An 18457-nucleotide genomic window follows, 5' to 3' on the forward strand; every position below is an offset into this window, starting at 1 on the left:
GCTGTGAGACCATAGGGTACGCATCCACCCTAGACCACATCCACCGTAGACCACATCCACCCAAGAGCACACGGTAGGCAGTCACCCTAGACCACATCCATCCTAGAATACACCCACCCTAGACCACATGGTAGGCATCCACCCTAGACCACATCCACCATAGACCACATCTACCGTAGACCACATCCACCCTAGAGCACATCCACATCCTAGACTCGAGACCACAGTGTAGTCATCCACCCTAGACAACATCCACCCGAGACCACATCCATGTCATCCACCTGAGACAGCATCCACCCTAGACCACAAGGTAGTCATCCACCCTAGACAACATCCACCCGAGACCACATCCACCCTAGACAACATCCACCCAGACCAACACCACCACCACCACTACTACCAACAACACCAGCAACACCACCACTACCAACAACACCACCACCAACAACAAAAGCCAATCCGAAACATAATTAAAAAGGCAACAGGTTGTGCATAACTGAAACAATGCTGGTAAATGTGAGACTCCACCTCTTCAGTCTTTCTGTGGACTGAGGTGAACACACAGAAACAGAGTTTCTAAATAGCCATCAAATAATTTCAATTATATACTGTGTTAATTCATTACAAGTATACAGGAGCATTACACAAACATATTTACCAAATATTTATGAGAAAAGGAACAAACATTTGTACTTGACCACTGTACAGTCAAGCCAGTGAGATATTATTGCCTCTGTCTCCATGAGAATTACGCCTAGCCGTTATATTCACTGTTTCCTTTGGAACGCTGCTGTCTTCATATATAATGCATTGCATGGAAAACTGGTTTTGAGGTCAGAAAACAGGTAATAGAAGCTCAAGAGGAAGCCTTGTGCTGTATGTCAAGCACTACACATGGACCAATCACAGCTTACCGCGAGAAGCCGGGGGGCGGGCTAGAGACGAGGAAGCTCTTTTCCAGGTCCCTCAGCACGTCGTTTAGCATGCGCACGTGCGCAGGGTCGCGCTCCCCGGGGTCGTTGGCGGGGCGCATGAGCTCAGACTGGAACATGGCGGACCTCTCCCTCAGAGACGCGGCGGCGGAGATGAGATCACGCGTGCTTAAGGGGTCGTCTGCAGAGACGGAGAGAGGGGGATCGAGAGAGGAAGAAGAGGGGGGGAAAAAGGGGGAGGAATTGCAGAGAGAGAGAAAGAGGGAGACAGTAATGGGGGGGGGTTAGAGAGAGAGAGAGAGAGAGAGAGGTGGGAAGGAGGTGAATTAGTGGAGTAGCTCATTCTGTCGTTCGTCACCCCTGTAACTCTCTCTGTCTCCAGCTCCTGTCAGTCCGACACTACGCCGGATCGGCTGACGCTTACTCTCCAGCAGACAACTCGCTGCTTTCACCAGGGCGTCACCGTTCACCATCTCTTCTCCCTCCATCTATTTACCAAACATCTTCCCGTTATTTCAACGTTTCCGCTGCAACAATGCCATGGGGCAAAATTTCAAATGAAAAGCTGCAAACGCGTTCAAAGTCTCCCGGCAGCTTGACGGCGGTGGGGTCGCGGCGTTCGCGGGGCTTTTATCCAATTTGCCTCCATCTGCTCAGCCGTTACGGCTCCTGACAGGCCCCGCGACAGCGCACTTCCCTCGCTGCTTCGGTCCAACAGCTTGACGGCATAAGTGCGGACCGCCCAAAAATGAGGCTTTTCGACCCAAACGGGCTAATGCTAATTGGCTATGACTGCCGAGACGAACCCAACTCACCGTCCTGGACTTCGGCGCGCGGCTAATGGGGAAACAGATCGAAGACACGTGCGTGTTATCGTGTTAACCCATGAACACGTCCCGTTCTGCCCGTTATTTGTGTGTTGTCAATCTTCTGTATAAGTATAGTGTACCCAAATAAGCCACTCTCACTGAGCTAAGATGTGCACGCCATCAACCTCTGCTGCACACAGCAGTATTGAAATACTCTCCTCAACCGGAGTGGCTTCAGCGATGGCCGTGCGTGTCCGGTTGAAACCGGCTGGCAGAGTCGTGCCGACGGTGATGGTAATCACGGAGGCTGTGCATCCAATGCATCCAAATCAAAATGCAACACACTGTTTACAACTTGATTGCGCCGTGCATCAATTATGGAACACTGGTCTGAATTATTATACGATAATCATAACAGTAATTCAGCCCGGCCTGCTTTAATGGGCTTGTGACATATGAGCGGACAGACTGTAGAGTTGTAGCATGCACTGCTGAATGAGAGCATTCGGAAGAAAATAAAACGCACCTCATTAAAAAAAAAAAAAAAGCATAAATAAATAACCATCTACCTAATTAACCAAATAAATAAAAATCCCCATCTTGACATTACTGGCTTCTTGGAGTTGTATCTGATTTCAGTGCCTGAGGAATTCAGATTCTGTTCTGTTTGAAAGTAATTAACCTTGGCCACTATCAGACATGTCGCAGGGTGGGCGGGTACTGCAGCGAGTCTGCGAGAGCCAGAACCGAGCTGGAGAGCTGCGGTACCGTGAAGAGCATTACTGCTGGCCGCTGGAGAATACGGGCTTGGTACCGCTCACCGGAGGGGAGGGAGAGAGAGAGAGAGCGAGAGGGAGGATAAATATAGCAAAAGAACCCCAGCCTTGCACATCCGTCCATGTGCCTCTCTCTCTGCAGGGAGAACAGCGCTTATGAAATATGTGGGAGGCTCGGTGTAATCTATCACCCGTCCTGACACAGAGACGTGGGGAGGGAACAGGGGGGTTGGCGCCAGCCCGGAACGGCTCCACGCTTAACAAATGGAGGAGGAGCAGAAGTCCTAACGCGCGGGCGCGAGGTGTTGGGAGAGGGATCTGACCAAGGACGCGGAGGGGGAGCACGTCCGGTGCCGGCTGTGAAGCGGCGTTGGGAGACGCGAGGGCGCGGATGTCCTTCTCTGCAGCAAGGGCGGCGTTATCCCACTCCGCGCCTCTCTAACGTCGGCCTTCCTCCCGACGCGCATGATGCCGGTGCCTTTGTGTCGCCCTGCGCGAACACACCTTTCTCACCAAGGCTAGGATGGACGCCCGATAAATCGAATCAGCTCAACACCAAAAGCAAACAAATAGATGAATGAATAAGTAAATCGAGAACAACTTAAAACTTTGACCACGGAAACGTAAAACTTGCAGGCACGCTGGAGGCAAATCCCTTTCTATCTTAAAGAGGCAAATAATTCTTTTAGAGGACAATTTCCAAAGTACTCCTGTGCCTCTAAACTACAACACGCACCCATGTAAACCATTTAATCACAAACACAGAACTTACTGCACCGCTGCAGTTTCACGTTCCGTTTTGATCAATGGAAGCAGCCTGCCGTCATATCTGTAACAGGAGAGACAGACATGCCAGCTGGCCGCGGCTACCTGTCTCCCAGTCCGCCGAGGACACGCTTTGCTTTTTGGTCAGACCTAAACATCTTAATTGGGTGGGGAGTAGTCATTTCATCTCAGTCACCGTGCTAGGCTGTTTGAGCACCTTAGAAACAGTTGAACCAACACGGCTCATAACAGGTGCCAGAACTCCATAAAGAAGCCACGTGTTGGTGATTGCTAGGGGTCAAATGATTGCTAGGGATCACAACCATTATCGTGAGATACAGCCAACCCACCGGGATTAACAGAAATACAAGATCCAAGTCCTCACACAGACTCAATATGTCAGTGTGATGGTCTCAACACTCAGTGGTTCTGCTTGCCCTCATACTTTACATTTCACCATGTCACTTCTCACTTGGATTACCGAGTAGCTGTATCAGTGTGTGTGTGTTTGTACAGGTGTATGTAGCAGGTGGATCGTGTTTCTGTGTGTGTGTGTGTGTGTCTGTGTGTGTGTGTGTGTGTGTGCACGCATGTGTGCATGCGTGTGCACGTGTGCTGATATATTAATACTGTACAGCTTTATGGTCTTGCTGACTGTCTGCATGAGACAGGATTATGTGGCAATTAAGCACCTCACCTGTCCTGTGCCATGTCTGTATGAATATTTAACACCAGAGACTGGTGCAGCAGCCTGAGAGAGAGAGAGAGAGAGAGAGAGAGAGAGAGAGAGAAGGAGAGAGAGAGAGAGAGAGGGAGAGAGAAGGAGAGAGAGGGAGAGAGAAGGAGAGAGAGAGGGAAAGAGAGCATGCACTCAGGGGGGAGCCCTCACTCTCCATTAGCCTCCGCGCAGAGTGAGAGGCGACAGTAACAGATACCCGAGGGCGCCAGAATAATAATGCAATGTTATTGGAGTCTGCAGAAACTCAGAGCTGCAAGTCTCTAAAAAGGTAGAGGCCAGTCACAAATGAAAGGTGAGCTGGCATTCTGCGCTGATTACCACCCTTGGGTGTCTTGTGATGAAGTTGTCAAGCAATTAAACATTTGCCTCCCTTTCATTTTTTTTTTTTGGAGGATCGGCTGAGACCAAGCGTCCCTTTGCTAAGGGAAGAAATGCCAATTACGTCCGATAATCCGATAGTCCTGCTCATTTGGCGTGCCGGGGGCCGCGAGGAATACCTCAGCCTCGTCTGAGAGTTACAGAGACAGAGGACAGCTCACTTCTCCCATCACCTCAGGACTGCCATGTGCAGCGGAACCAATGATCTCCTGCCAGGTCATCGTCTTATGTCACTTACGGTCCTTCTGCAGCCTGACACACCGCCGAGAACCGAGAGCAGTGCACCGCGTCCGGTCGCTATGGCAACGGGCTGTATTCATGAGTATTGATGCAGTAATGGCCCGTGTTTTGCATTCTGGCTGAGATCAGCCAGCAGAGCAGCGCTTACACCTGTGAGGAACTGCATTTCAGAAACTGTGTTTGTGGGAAACTGTATTTCAAATTTAAAGACGCCTTTTCTGCAAGTGAGAGGCGGAGACTCACTCCCGTTACCTTTGAGCTTCTTCTGAACGTCCAGTGCTATGTCCAGGGGAGAGAACGGAAGCACGGGGTCAGTACTGAGTCGTAGGATGGCCTCTGCTGTCATCTAGATCAATAAAAAAACAAACATAAGAACATAATAATGACCGTCTGGATGGCACACAAGCTCTTATATTTGCAGTCTTTGAAATGATGAAAGAACATCAATAAAAAAATTAAATTATAATAATTTTGACAGGAAAATCGCAACTCAGGCTACTCGTGCATACATATAAGTGTCCTCGCTGGTTTAGTGGCCATTTGGCTGCTTGTAACTTTGTTCTTGCTTTGTTTACTCTCGCCCTTAGGTCAGGATCAGGGTCATGGTCAGGGTCACCAGGGTCAGCTACTGTAGGCTCTGGTCCAGTGCATGTTGTATAAGGGTTTTCTCTGCAGCATGGCGATATCTGTTCCTGGCCCCTGGGTCACCTACTGGGCACTGTTCCACCACAGGTATGCATTTGGCACATGGGGTATAGAGACATTCACACGCAGGGCACAGGGAAACAGAAGGGATACAAAAGGGATACAAAAGGGACAGAAGGAGACACAGGGGTCAAGGGAGACAAATAGACACACAGGGAATGGTGTTTTAACATCCCTGACCTCTGACCCTTCTGTGCACCTGGGTTAGATGGACATCTAGCTGGGTAAAAAAAAAAAAAAAAAAAAAAATATATATATATATATATATATATATATATATATATATATATGTGTGTGTGTGTGTGTGTGTGTGTGTGTGTGTGTGAGATACAGTTTAGAAGCTCCACCTTTCCAACCCCACCAATCTTGAAGCTGGAGTCATTTGGGATGGATGAACCCATACTGGGACCTACTAGCATCTGTGGTGCAGTACAAACATATAAATGGCTCCTTTAAGGCAATAAAGGTATACAGGTATATGGGTATACAGGTATACAGGTGTACAGGTATATAGGTGCACAGGTATACAGGTATACAAGTATACATGTATAAAAGTATACAGTTATACAGGTATATGAGTATAAATGTATATGGGTATAAAGTTATACAGGTAAACAAGTATATAGGTATACAGGTATACAGCTATACACGTACACAGGTATACAGCTATACACGTATACAGGTATACAGCTATAAAGGTATACAGGTATAAGGGTATACAGGTATACAGCTATATGGGAATAAGGGTATACAGGTATATGGGTATACAGATTTATAGGAATAAAGCTATATGGGTATAAAGCTACAGGTTTTCAGGTATACAGGTATAAAGGTATACAAGTATACAGGTACATGGGTATAAGGTTATACAGGTATAAAGGTATACAGTTCTAAAGCTATACAGGTATATGAGTATAAAGGTATACATGTATATGGGTTTAAAGGTATATGGGTATAAAGCTATACAGGTTTACAGGTATAAAGCTACATGAGTATAAAGCTATACAGGTATACGGGTATACAGGTATAAAGCTACACCAGTATAAATGTATACACCATGTATAAATGTGTACAGGTGTACAGGTATACAGGTATATGGATATAAAGGTATATAGTTATAAATCTATACAGGTTTACAGGTATAAATCTATACAGGTTTACAGGTATAAAGCTATACAGCTATACTGGTATACAGCTATACCGGTATAAAGGTATACAGGCATACAGGTATACCGGTATATGGGTATAAGGGTATACAGGTATACAGATACATGGGTATACATGTATAAAGCTACACAAGTATAAAGCTATACAGGTATACAGGTATATGGGTATACATGTATAAAGGTATACAGGTATATGGGTATACAGATATGTGGGTATAAAGGTATATAGGTATAAAGCTATAGAGGTTTACAGGTATACAGGTATAAAGGTTTACAGGTATATGGGTATAAGGGTATACAAGTATAAATGTATACAGGTATACAGCTATAAATGTATACATGTATACGGGCATACATACATAAAGCTACACAAGTATAAAGTTATACAGGTATACATGTATAAATGTATACATGTATAAAGCTATAAAGGTATACAGGTGTACAGGTATAAAGGTATACAGGTATATGGGTATAAAGGTATATATGTATAAAGCTATAGAGGTTTACAGGTATACAGGTATAAAGGTTTACAGGTATAGAAGTATACAGATTTACGGGTATAAGGATATAAGGGTATACAGGTATAAATGTATACAGCTATAAAGGTATACATATATACAGGTATATGGGTTTAAAGGTATATGGGTATAAAGCTATACACATATACATGTACAAAAGTATAGAGGCATAAAGCTATACAGGTATACAGGTACACAAGTATACAGGTATAAAGATATACAGGTATACAGGCATAAATGCATAAAGGTATATAGGTATAAAGCTGTACAAGTTTACAGGTATACAGGTATAAATGTATAAAGGTATATGGGTATAAAGGTATATAGGTATAAAGCTGTACAGGTTTACAGGTATACAGGTATAAATGTATAAAGGTATATGGGTATAAAGGTATATAGGTATAAAGCTGTACAAGTTTACAGGTATGTGGGTATAAAGGTATGCGGGTATAAAGTTAAACAGGTATAAAAGGTATACCAGTATACAGGTATATTGGTTTAAAGCTGTACCGGTTTACAGGTATAAAGCTATATAGGTATACAGATATAAGGGTATACAGGTATATGAGTACCCAGGTATAAAGCTATACAGGTATAATGCTATACAGATATACAGGTATTCAGGTATATGGGTATAAAGGTATATAGGTATAAAGCTATACAGGTATACAGGCATATGGGTATAAAGCTATACAGGTATACAGGCATATGGGTATAAAGCTATACAGGTATAAAGCTATACAGATATAAGGGTATACAGGTATATCAGTACACAGGTATAAAGCTACATAAGTATAACGCTATACAGGTATATAGGTATACATGTATAAAGTTATACAGTTATACAGGTGTACAGGTATACGGGTATAAAGGTATATAGGTATAAAGCTATACAGTTTTACAGGTATACAGGTATAAAGGTATACGGGTATAAATCTAAACAGTTATAAAGGTTCACCGGTATACAGGTATATGGGTTTAAAGGTATATGGGTTTAAAGCTATACTGGTTTACAGGTATAAAGCTATACAGGTTTAACACTATACAGGTATAGAGATGTACATGTATTCAGGTATACAGGTATAAAGCTAAACAGGTATAAAGGTATACTGGCATAAAGCTAAACAGGTATAAAGGTATACCGGTATACAGGTATACAGGTATACGGGTATATGGGTTTAAAGGTATATGGGTTTAAAGGTATATGGGTATAAAGCTATACAGGTATACAGTTATACAGGTATACAGGTATAAAGCTATACAGGTATACAGGTATACGGGTTTAAAGGTATATGGGTTTAAAGGTATATGGGTATAAAGCTATACCAGTTTACAGGTATACAGGTATAAAGCTATACAGGTATACAGTTATACAGGTATACAGGTATAAAGCTATACAGGTATACAGGTATAAGTTAGCATATTCTCAGTTTGACCTCAGCAACACTGCACCACTACTGGAATAGTGAATATAAAACAGCTACACACCCTCTGAAATGTCACAGTTGTTGTAATGGAAAAAATCAGGCCAAGATAATAATAATAATAATTATATATTAAAAATTATATAATAATAATAATAATAATAATAATAATAATAATAATAATAATAATAATGTGTGCAATTCAATTGAAAAATAAAGTGAAATCATTTAGAAGGATTTTTTTTTTTTCATGTAAACAACAAAATAATGTGATGGAAGTGTGCTCGTATAACCGGGGATGTGGCTATATTCAGAATTAATCATATAGATTCTAACACACCCACAGCGAAGAAGATCACACCCACGGTGATTGACACCACACCCACAGTGATTGACACCACACCCACAGTGAAGAACCCCACACCCACAGTGAAGATCACACCCAAGGACGGTGGTAGCAGCATGATGCTTTGGGGTTTTTCCTCAGCTAGAACTGGGACTTTAGTTGAGGAGTTGAGAATTCTGAAGAGTTCCAAATATCAGTTTTGGCACAAAACCATCAGGCCTCTGCTAAAAAGCTGAATGTGAAGACGAATTTCACCTTTCAGCACAACCATGACCTAAAGTGTACCCCCAAATACCCCCACATACCTCCACAAGCCCCCACACACCTCCACATACCCCCCACATACCTCCACATCTCCACACCCCCACATATTTGCACATACCCCTAGTCAAACAGGTCTTGAGTGCTTTTACAGGCAAAGATTCAGACTCCTACCCAAAAGACTGAAAGGCTGTCATAAAAAGGTGCTTCAGTAAAGTAGCAGGTGAAGGGTCTGCGTACTTACGCAACCACCTTATTTGAACTCTTATTTTTATTTTTTCCCCCCCTAAAAGATTTGTTTCTTTTACAATTGACTTGCACAGATTATAGGTCACATTAAAGATAAAAAGAGATGAAAAAGTTGTAATTTTTCATATCACACATACCTGGCATTTTAACAGGATTGTGTAGAAGTTTTATATCCTGTACATTTTTCACTGTTTCCCTTATTCACTATTAGTGTAAGATGAACTACTGGGGAACTCATTATGGGGAAAGATTTGTGTTGATTTGAATAGAGTAATAATACTACAAAAATGTAGTTATCTGGGTAGCATTAAAGACAAGGACAAAATGAACCAACACATTTCTTATTTATGGCCTTATATTTGGAATATCCGGAATGGAGGGCTTTTCTTAAGGAGTGGGCAGGCAGGTGTCATGTGACCTGGAAGAGGGAAGATGCAGGAGGAGACTGGAACTATAGTGAGCACTGTGTAACATTTCCCAACTGAAGAAAAAACAAAAAAAACATGCATATTTGGGAAGAGATGACATTTGACACCGAGCGTCTTGCTCTCGTGACGCGCTGTCATGCTTACAGCCGTAGTGAGTGATGGGGAACGTGGCACTCTGGGAAAGCCGCGTACTGTGGATGAGCGTGGCTGTGGTAATGAGAGATGTCAGTTGTGCGCACACTCACCCACCTCTCGCTAACACGAAAATCAACATAACGTCAACAAGAATGACAAAACAGCTGCGCACTCGCGAATGTCACTGCCGACAAAGCAACTAGGAGAATGAGTTTAGTGGTCAGTACACCCCGGCTTGGTATATGCAATTTTTAAGAGATTCCATGCCTTCTAAGAAAATCTGTATGCGTGTGTGTGTGTGTGTGTGTTTCTGCTTGTCCACGCCAGTGCAGATCCCCATGGGCTGTGCTGGATCAGAGTGTACAGACAGACTTAGAGGAGTCTAAGCTACCATTGTTATAGGATCTGGCGCTCACCAACAGCAGAGGGCTCTCCAGGAAAAGTTTAATCTGACGGACGGCCTGCCACACACTCACACAGCAGCAGCAGACACACAGAGCTGGGTTCGACCACGCCTGCGAGGCTCATTGAGTCTCACATGGCTTAGCTTATTCCAGAGTGTTGAACGTGTGACGACACAGTCTGCCAGCACGGACGTGAACATTCGGGCTTTTGAGTGTTGAACGCACCGGGCTTTCGTGCTGGCTGGACCGTCTGAGGGAGGAGTGTCCGAGAGACAGTCACGCCTAAGTCCACGTCCACGTCTACGTCCACGGCAGAAAGCCGCACTAATATAGCTTAGCAGCCTAAAAAGGCACTGCCTCAAAGCGCAAGCACAGAAAGCCTCGTTTGGAAGTATTTATTTATTTACTGACTAATGCATTTTCAAGCACAAATCCAAATACTCCAGCATGAATTGAATGAATGTCTTTTAGTCACAGGTTGCTATTAGATCCCTCTGGGTTTGGATTTATCAAGGGTATGGCTCTAGAGACAGTTTAGCCTCAAAACAGCCCTAAAGGCACTGGTGTACGTATGCTATATCTCTTATGATGCATACACGATCTAACAAATACACTCACAAGTGAGTGAGTTCGCTGATGCAAACAGAATTCTAGAAAACTTTTATTCAAAAAATAAGGTGCAATCCTATGCCCTTTTGGTGTGATTCTTTTTTTTGTCTGATTAAAATGCGCGGCTTGGGTTTTAGCCCCGCCCACTCCCAAATCAAAGCAGTCTTTTTGGTTTCTGATTTTGCAAGAGGCCCTTTTTTTTTGTACCATTCAGCAAACACACACCAAGATGAAAGGCTACAAAAGACTTTAATTAGGCAGTCCCAAAGTGTCCCTCATCAGCCAATGTCAGGTACGACTGTCACCAACAGTCCAAGGTCAATTTTAGGTGACTATTGACGAACGGTAAAAATGGGTCTGTTTCTAGAAAAGTGTCGTAAACAAAGCCAGGGGTAGTAAATACTGGCGTGTATAAAGGAACGTCGCCACTGTTTCATCTCCAAGAGTCAGTACTGCATTCAGAAAATGAATTAGAACAAAATTCTGGCAAATTAGCAGAAAGGAGGCAGGAAAAACACATCTCCGAGCAGTTGTCTTCGTGTGATTTAATTGAATTGAAACAGTCATGAAATTATAATGAGCTCAGAGTGACAAACAAGTAGAAAATAAACATTTTGAATCTCTAAACAAACTGACAGCGAAAACTGACAGCAAAACTGAAAAGTGCTCCTTAGGACCTTTGTGATACGTCATCATCAGAATCAAAATCATGTCCAAACACTTAAAGTGTTTCAGCAATGGGATGAATATTCCCGCGACAAGAATTGTTGTATGTTTATTGTAAAACAAAACTGGGTTCTTTGAAAGGTTCTATATAAATATAAGTTGGCTCTGTCATTGTAGCTGTACACTGTGTAAGTTGGCTCTGTCATTGTAGCTGTACGCTGTGTAAGTTGGCTCTGTCATTGTAGCTGTACGTGGTGTAAGTTGGCTCTGTCATTGTAGCTGTACGTTGTGTAAGTTGGCTCTGTAATTGTAGCTGTACGTTGTGTAAGTTGGCTCTGTCATTGTAGCTGTACGTTGTGCAAGTTGGCTCTGTCATTGTAGCTGTACGTTGTGTAAGTTGGCTCTGTCATTGTAGCTGTACGCTGTGTAAGTTGGCTCTGTCATTGTAGCTGTATGCTGTGTAAGTTGGCTCTGTCATTGTAGCTGTATGCTGTGTAAGTTGGCTCTGTCATTGTAGCTGTATGCTGTGTAAGTTGGCTCTGTCATTGTAGCTGTACGCTGTGTAAGTTGGCTCTGTCATTGTAGCTGTACACTGTGTAAGTTGGCTCTGTCATTGTAGCTGTATGCTGTGTAAGTTGGCTCTGTCATTGTAGCTGTACACTGTGTAAGTTGGCTCTGTCATTGTAGCTGTACACTGTGTAAGTTGACTCTGTCATTGTAGCTGTACACTGTGTAAGTTGGCTCTGTCATTGTAGCTGTACGTTGTGTAAGTTGGCTCTGTCATTGTAGCTGTATGCTGTGTAAGTTGGCTCTGTCATTGTAGCTGTATGCTGTGTAAGTTGGCTCTGTAATTGTAGCTGTACACTGTGTAAGTTGGCTCTGTCATTGTAGCTGTATGCTGTGTAAGTTGGCTCTGTCATTGTAGCTGTACACTGTGTAAGTTGGCTCTGTCATTGTAGCTGTACGTTGTGTAAGTTGGCTCTGTCATTGTAGCTGTACACTGTGTAAGTTGGCTCTGCAGCTGTAAACTGCTTTACATTCGAGTGACTTGAGGACACATTATGCTCCACAACACTGGCCACTTTCTTTGGGGGTTTCACCGGAATGACAATAATGTTTTGTAAGGGCCATAAAACCGATGTCACTTCACACACTAAATGGGGCAGGGCAACTTATCATGTCAATGTGGAGGTGGACATTTTGTCATCATGTTCGGTCATTTCACTGAACAGAAATTTGCCACGCTTATATGGCAATTAATTATCCATATACTGAAACTAAATGATGCAATTCTAAATGCAGTTGTGCTAAAACAGAATGCAGGATTCACACTTAATTCCTTCCAGAATGTGGCATCACTGGGAATCTGTCAGCGATGAAGAGCTGGTTCTCGTTATCTGGGCTGTAGTTATGAAATTAGTGTGTACAGAGACACTTTACAGTGTTGTAACCACTGTTTTATGCAGTCAGTCCAAAACCAAGTAACAGTGCTGTCGGTCCAGGCGAACTGACAGACCGTGTGCCCATATCAGAGTCACAGATGAGAAATGACATATAACGAAATCATGTCACTCACCGAAACGAGAGAGGATTGAGAAACGCAGCAAGACGACGCACTGCCAAATGAGGCGGAGCTGGCAGGGCTAAAGCAAAGAGGAACATTTCATGACAGGCACCTGGCAGATGCAGGGACCAATTAAGCTTAACCTCCCAAGCCCTCTGTTTTACACCTAACACAGACGTGCTTTTCTGATTATTAAACGCTAATTAAAGTATCACATATGTTTCCTGACAGTGCAGGTGTTCAATCTGCCTGGACTGAAAAAACAAAAACGCAAAAACTGATCTATAAACAGCAGAGACGCACCGCAGACAGGAAATCTGCATTTGTTTACACTAATCCCACAGTGCACTGCACGCCAAAGACAGACGCATCTCTGGAGCAGCATGGTGCTTGCCATGACACAACACCACACTCCACAAATAAACTCGGCATCGTGTCTGGGAGTGAGAGCACCGTGAGTACTTATAGCCTCAGACTAAAATAAAGCTCATTTCCTGACAGAGCTATTTGCAATATCCCCTTATAATTAAAAAGCTTTAAAAGCTTTAATTAAAAACCAAAAACTAAAACCCAAATACATAAAATAAAAGTCAAGCACCTACAAGAAAATCTGATGTTGGACATTTAAAGGCTGCATGGTTAAAACCAGGGAAAATCAACAATATTGTGGTATTAAATCCCATCTGATGACACGATGCCAGAAGAACCTGAGAAGTCGCGTCAGACCCTGGGATCTTCGACCGCTTCAGAGAGGACGGCAGCACTGATACGGATCCAACACACCTGCGAGAACCATCCAGTCCACGGCCAGCACCTGAACTTGTCACCACATGGAAGGGCTTTGGACACAGTTTAGCGCAGCGTCCTGCCAAAGCCCTTGCCTCAAAATCCAGTACCTCGCAACGTAAAAGGACAGACTGACAAACAGCCATGGATTTTTACAGAGTTCTTGCTCAATGAAGACAATTTGGGGGATAATCCCAGCCGGAAGGTCGGGAACGCGTCCGAGCAGAAGATGTGCTGTCGTTAGTCGTGTTCTCAGTGTCGCGGCTGCCGGCGGACACGGTGAGAGTGAATTTGTACAGACAATGAACGATGACCCCTTAATTAATCTACCCAACAGTGGCAGAAGCTGACAGCACCTTGTGAGAATTCATAAAATAATATACATATATAATACAATCGCCAACTCCCTCTTGATGCCAGTCATCTTTTCCCAGGGGGCCCCTGTCCCTTTCAATGTGAAGGAAAGACATTCCAGCAATGCTGACAAATCACTTTCATACTTTAAGGGGCCTTTCAACATGCTACTGGTACCTACAGTGACCTCCAGTAGTACAGGAACCCTCGCTATAGGTAATGAAAGAAGACAGTAATTTAACAGCTTGGTCTCGCTCTGAAAAGGACAAAAAAAAAAAAAACACCTTTTTTTTTTTTTGCAAAAATGTGTAACTGTTATCGACACCATTAGAAACCCTATGAACAAAGTGTAGAAATGAAGCAAAGGACACACACACACACACACACACGCACACGGGCATGTTCAGAGAACATACCGGAAGATTACAGACCTTCACACACATGGGCATGTTCAGGGAACATACCGGAAAGATTGCACGGGCAATAATAATAATTAACAAAAAAAAAAAAACTGGCACAACAAATTCCATTTTAGATCATTTCAAACAACTGGAGTATTACCAGTGGTGGTAGTAATTCTGGCTGGTACATAACCAATAGCGCTCTCTTTTCAATGAGTGCGGCCCAACCTGCTCTAGACATTTGGCTTTGTAACAGTAAGTTCCTCTGCACGGTGACGGCCTCAAAAACAACAGAAGGGTGATCGCCACCGTCTCTAATCTCAAACCAAAAAGGCATATACTGCGCACACCATCAACACTCACAAGCCTACCTGAATGTTACAAAAAGCAGTCAGACAAGTTCATGTGGTAGTACAAATAGAGTAATAAACTGGGATGTCGTGCTGCATTAATTTTTAATGGCTAGTGCATTCCCAGAGCCAGTGTGTGGTTAGTGTATTCTCAGAGCCAGTGTGTGGTTAGTGCATTTCCAGAGCCAGCGTGTGGATAGTGTATTCCCAGAGCCAGTGTGTGGTTAGTGTATTCCCAGAGCCAGTGCGTGGTTAGTGCATTCCCAGAGCCAGTGTGTGGTTAATGCACTTCCAGAGCCAGTGTGTGGTTAGTGCACTTCCAGAGCCAGTGTGTGGTTAGTGCACTTCCAGAGCCAGTGTGTGGTTAGTGCATTTCTATAGCCAGTGCGTGGTTAGTGCATTCCCATGTCTGATTTAAGCATTACACATTTCACATAATTATAGATGCATTTAATTCCATATAATTCTAACATAACTCTCTCTTAGTTGGCTTTTGTTGACTTTGAAAACACTGCACTGTCTCCACGGTCAAAATAACTAATAAAGAAGTCGCAGTTAGGGGAGGAATACGAGATTCCGAGCATGAGGAGAGAAAACATGTTTTCTTGCTTCAGAGAATTTCCATACTTAGAAATTATTCATACCACAGGAAAATAAAGAAATACGAATAAACGAATGAATACACAGATAAATAAAATGATTAAAACGCATGGTGCACAACAACATGGTTACACAATCAAAAGGAAAAAACCCAGCACACCACGGAGGTGGCGTGAGGTTCCTTCTCTTTCAGTTGCTCACAGGAGTAAGGGCTGGGCTGGCTGTCAACAGGAATCCCTTTACTATGCTGACAGTGCTGAAGCCCTCCGGCTCCGATCGCGCACACAACACCGTTATGCTTTAGTTTTTTTTGCACTGTTACAACTCTTTAATGATGAAATGCCATCCTGTTTTCTTTTTACACTCCATCACTTCTAAAAGGAGTCGTGCGCTGCATTATAACGGTGAGGGACTATGAATGCCCAAAACAGACCTTTTATAGTCTACTTCTGAGAAAAGCAATGACAGAGACATGGGATTGAGCCTAATACAGATTACGGTCCTGAATATTTAAACGCTGCTAAAATAATCCGGCCCAGATTGAGATTTTATTGTGACTTCTGCATGTAACCTGATCCCCGGCTACTTTAAACCATCGCTGGACAACCAGACCAACGAGGTGTCAGAACGTTTTTAAAAACGGTATACCAAACAGATTGAAAACAGACTGAGCAGGTGAGACGATGTTACGCTGACGTCCACTTAGGTAATAACTGACCTCAGGTCTTCCTGTGTCCACCCAGATAGCCAAGCAGGGAATCCAGTTATTTTAACCATCATAGAGTTGTGAGTAAACAGGTAACGAAACCGCTGTGGTTTCTGCATGGATGTCTTCTTAACTGTGAACACGATCGTCATACAATTAAAAATGTTAACAGTCTAATTCAACAAACCCCACACTGTTGCAGGGGTCCAGTTTGGGAGAGTAGTCCATCTGTTTATGTTAACTACTCCTAGGTTTGAATGCCCGGTATTGGCTGAGCTTTGACTTCTGCTGTGTTGAGAATGACCTGTCCTCTTCACATAAGTGCAGTGGAAGATTGGGTCCCGGGGGCTGAACCCGTGCACAGCAAAAAGGTCACAGTCTGTGATCCCGAACTCCTAAAACACACCTGGAAGGTAAACGGTGAATGCACGCAAGAAAGCGAAACGTGAACGTGCGAAGCCGAGGTTGCTAATAAACTGCGCGGTGAGTAGGGTTTGCTTCAGATTACCCCAGATTACCCCAGAGCAATTCAGAAGGATTGAGGTCAAGACTCTTCTGCTATAGCCCCAGTTATTGAGCTGCTCCTGTGTTTATTATCGCCATGGACGATGCCCAACTCGAGGGGCTGACCTTCTGCTGCAGATGTTTGTTACACATCTTGAGTCTCAGTGTCCTGTAGGCTGTGTAGGCACCCAGAACTGAATTACAGGGACCACGTCATTACGCCGCTTTACAGATTGTGTGAAGATTTAGCACCAGAACAGTGTTGTACAGGCAGCACTTATCATTTGCCTTGTGTGGCATTGCACGTTGGTTCGGGAGCACTGTGGGACACTCAGGAAGTCTTCAGAAAACTGGTGATGGGTGGTGTATCTGGACAGAGCACTGATGGGTGGTGTAGTTATGTGGACAAACCACGTTTTTAAAAAGCCATTTGAATTCTGATGGAGGCCCGAGGCTTAAATCACTTTGCACCTTTGTTTGGTCTTAGGATCTTTTCTTATGAGGTTTTCTGAAATCTCATTTGATTGGACGATATTGCAAATAGAAGGACCTGGTGAAGAATGACTGTTTGCAGGTAAATTAAATTGTGAGGCAGGGCTCTCCTCTTTTCAAGATGTTGTTGTCCTGTAGTTACATGAAAACCTTTCATCACCGACCCTGATCGAAACTATTTGTTTGTCTGAGATACGTAAAACAATGTTAGTGCTTCGTTGACACAAACACGGGGTTTATTTATTATTATGACCTAACTGAAGAGCAGATCACAGTTCTGAAGTCATTTATGCAAAAGTGCAGATAAATCCAAGGACTCCATAAATAACTCCTGATATTCCAAAATGCTCACAAGAATAAAGGAAACTGGAGCAGTTGTGACAGGTCGGCCTACACATACGAGGGAAATTTGCCCCTAAAAAGTTCCCCTGTAGCTCCCTCATGTCATCTTGTCTAGATTTTAAGTTTTCAATTTTTCACCGGAAGAGCAGAAGGGTTTTTAATCACTGGCGGTGATGGATGAGGCGGGAGGCTCGGTCGCACTTGGGACAAGCGAGGAGAAGCGGGCGCCGATCTGCGGACAAATTACCCTCCTCCATGACGGCGTGCCAGACGAGTCCGTGTCAGCCGGCGAGACGGCAGTTGGCCCGGCCAGGTGATGAAGGAGCGCGGCGGAGAGTCCTGTGTCGACGCGTGCGCCTGGTGAGACCCCCGAGCGGCGGGGAAAATTACTCCATGACACCTCGTCGTGTTTTATATTAGCCACGATAAACTCCCTCTGTTTCTCTGGTGCCGTGCAACAGGCCCGGGGTGAGCGCCGGAGCGCCGAGTGACTGTCCCAGTTCTCGCCTGGCCTTGTTTGGGACTGAGCAAATGATTACTAACTTACATCACATGCTTGAGCACTTCCAGATGATCCTAGTTTAGTCATAAAAGCGGACGGAAAGGACGTCTGTCCCCAGATTTTGTGAGACGTGCGCTTAGTTTAACTTCCAATTCAGATACAGTGAACATTTTATGTAGATTTACAAAGAAAATCATGAGAAAAATCTAGCTAGCAGAAATCAAACTAGAGAAGCAGAGTACTCTACTCATTTAATACAGAGTGAAAAAGCAATCTGTTCGTTCCGAGATGTTTTACATATCTGCT

The 18457-nt window shown here is 43.8% G+C and overlaps 1 protein-coding gene across 1 annotated transcript in view; it reads right to left on the reverse strand.

Moving 5' to 3' along the window:
• naaladl2 (N-acetylated alpha-linked acidic dipeptidase like 2) overlaps nt 1-18457 on the reverse strand; it is a 163004-nt gene that overhangs the window by 12131 nt on the left and 132416 nt on the right. Inside the window, exons 12-13 of the mRNA XM_026997094.3 lie at nt 4892-4985; nt 915-1113 (exon numbers count right to left, since the gene is read on the reverse strand). Coding sequence (XP_026852895.3) covers nt 915-1113; nt 4892-4985 — 293 coding nt within the window. The remainder of the gene's footprint in view (nt 1-914; nt 1114-4891; nt 4986-18457) is intronic.

This window comes from Electrophorus electricus, chromosome 26 (genome assembly GCF_041902795.1).
Source record: "Electrophorus electricus isolate QZ-2024a chromosome 26, ASM4190279v1, whole genome shotgun sequence".
Taxonomy (NCBI): domain Eukaryota; kingdom Metazoa; phylum Chordata; class Actinopteri; order Gymnotiformes; family Gymnotidae; genus Electrophorus; species Electrophorus electricus.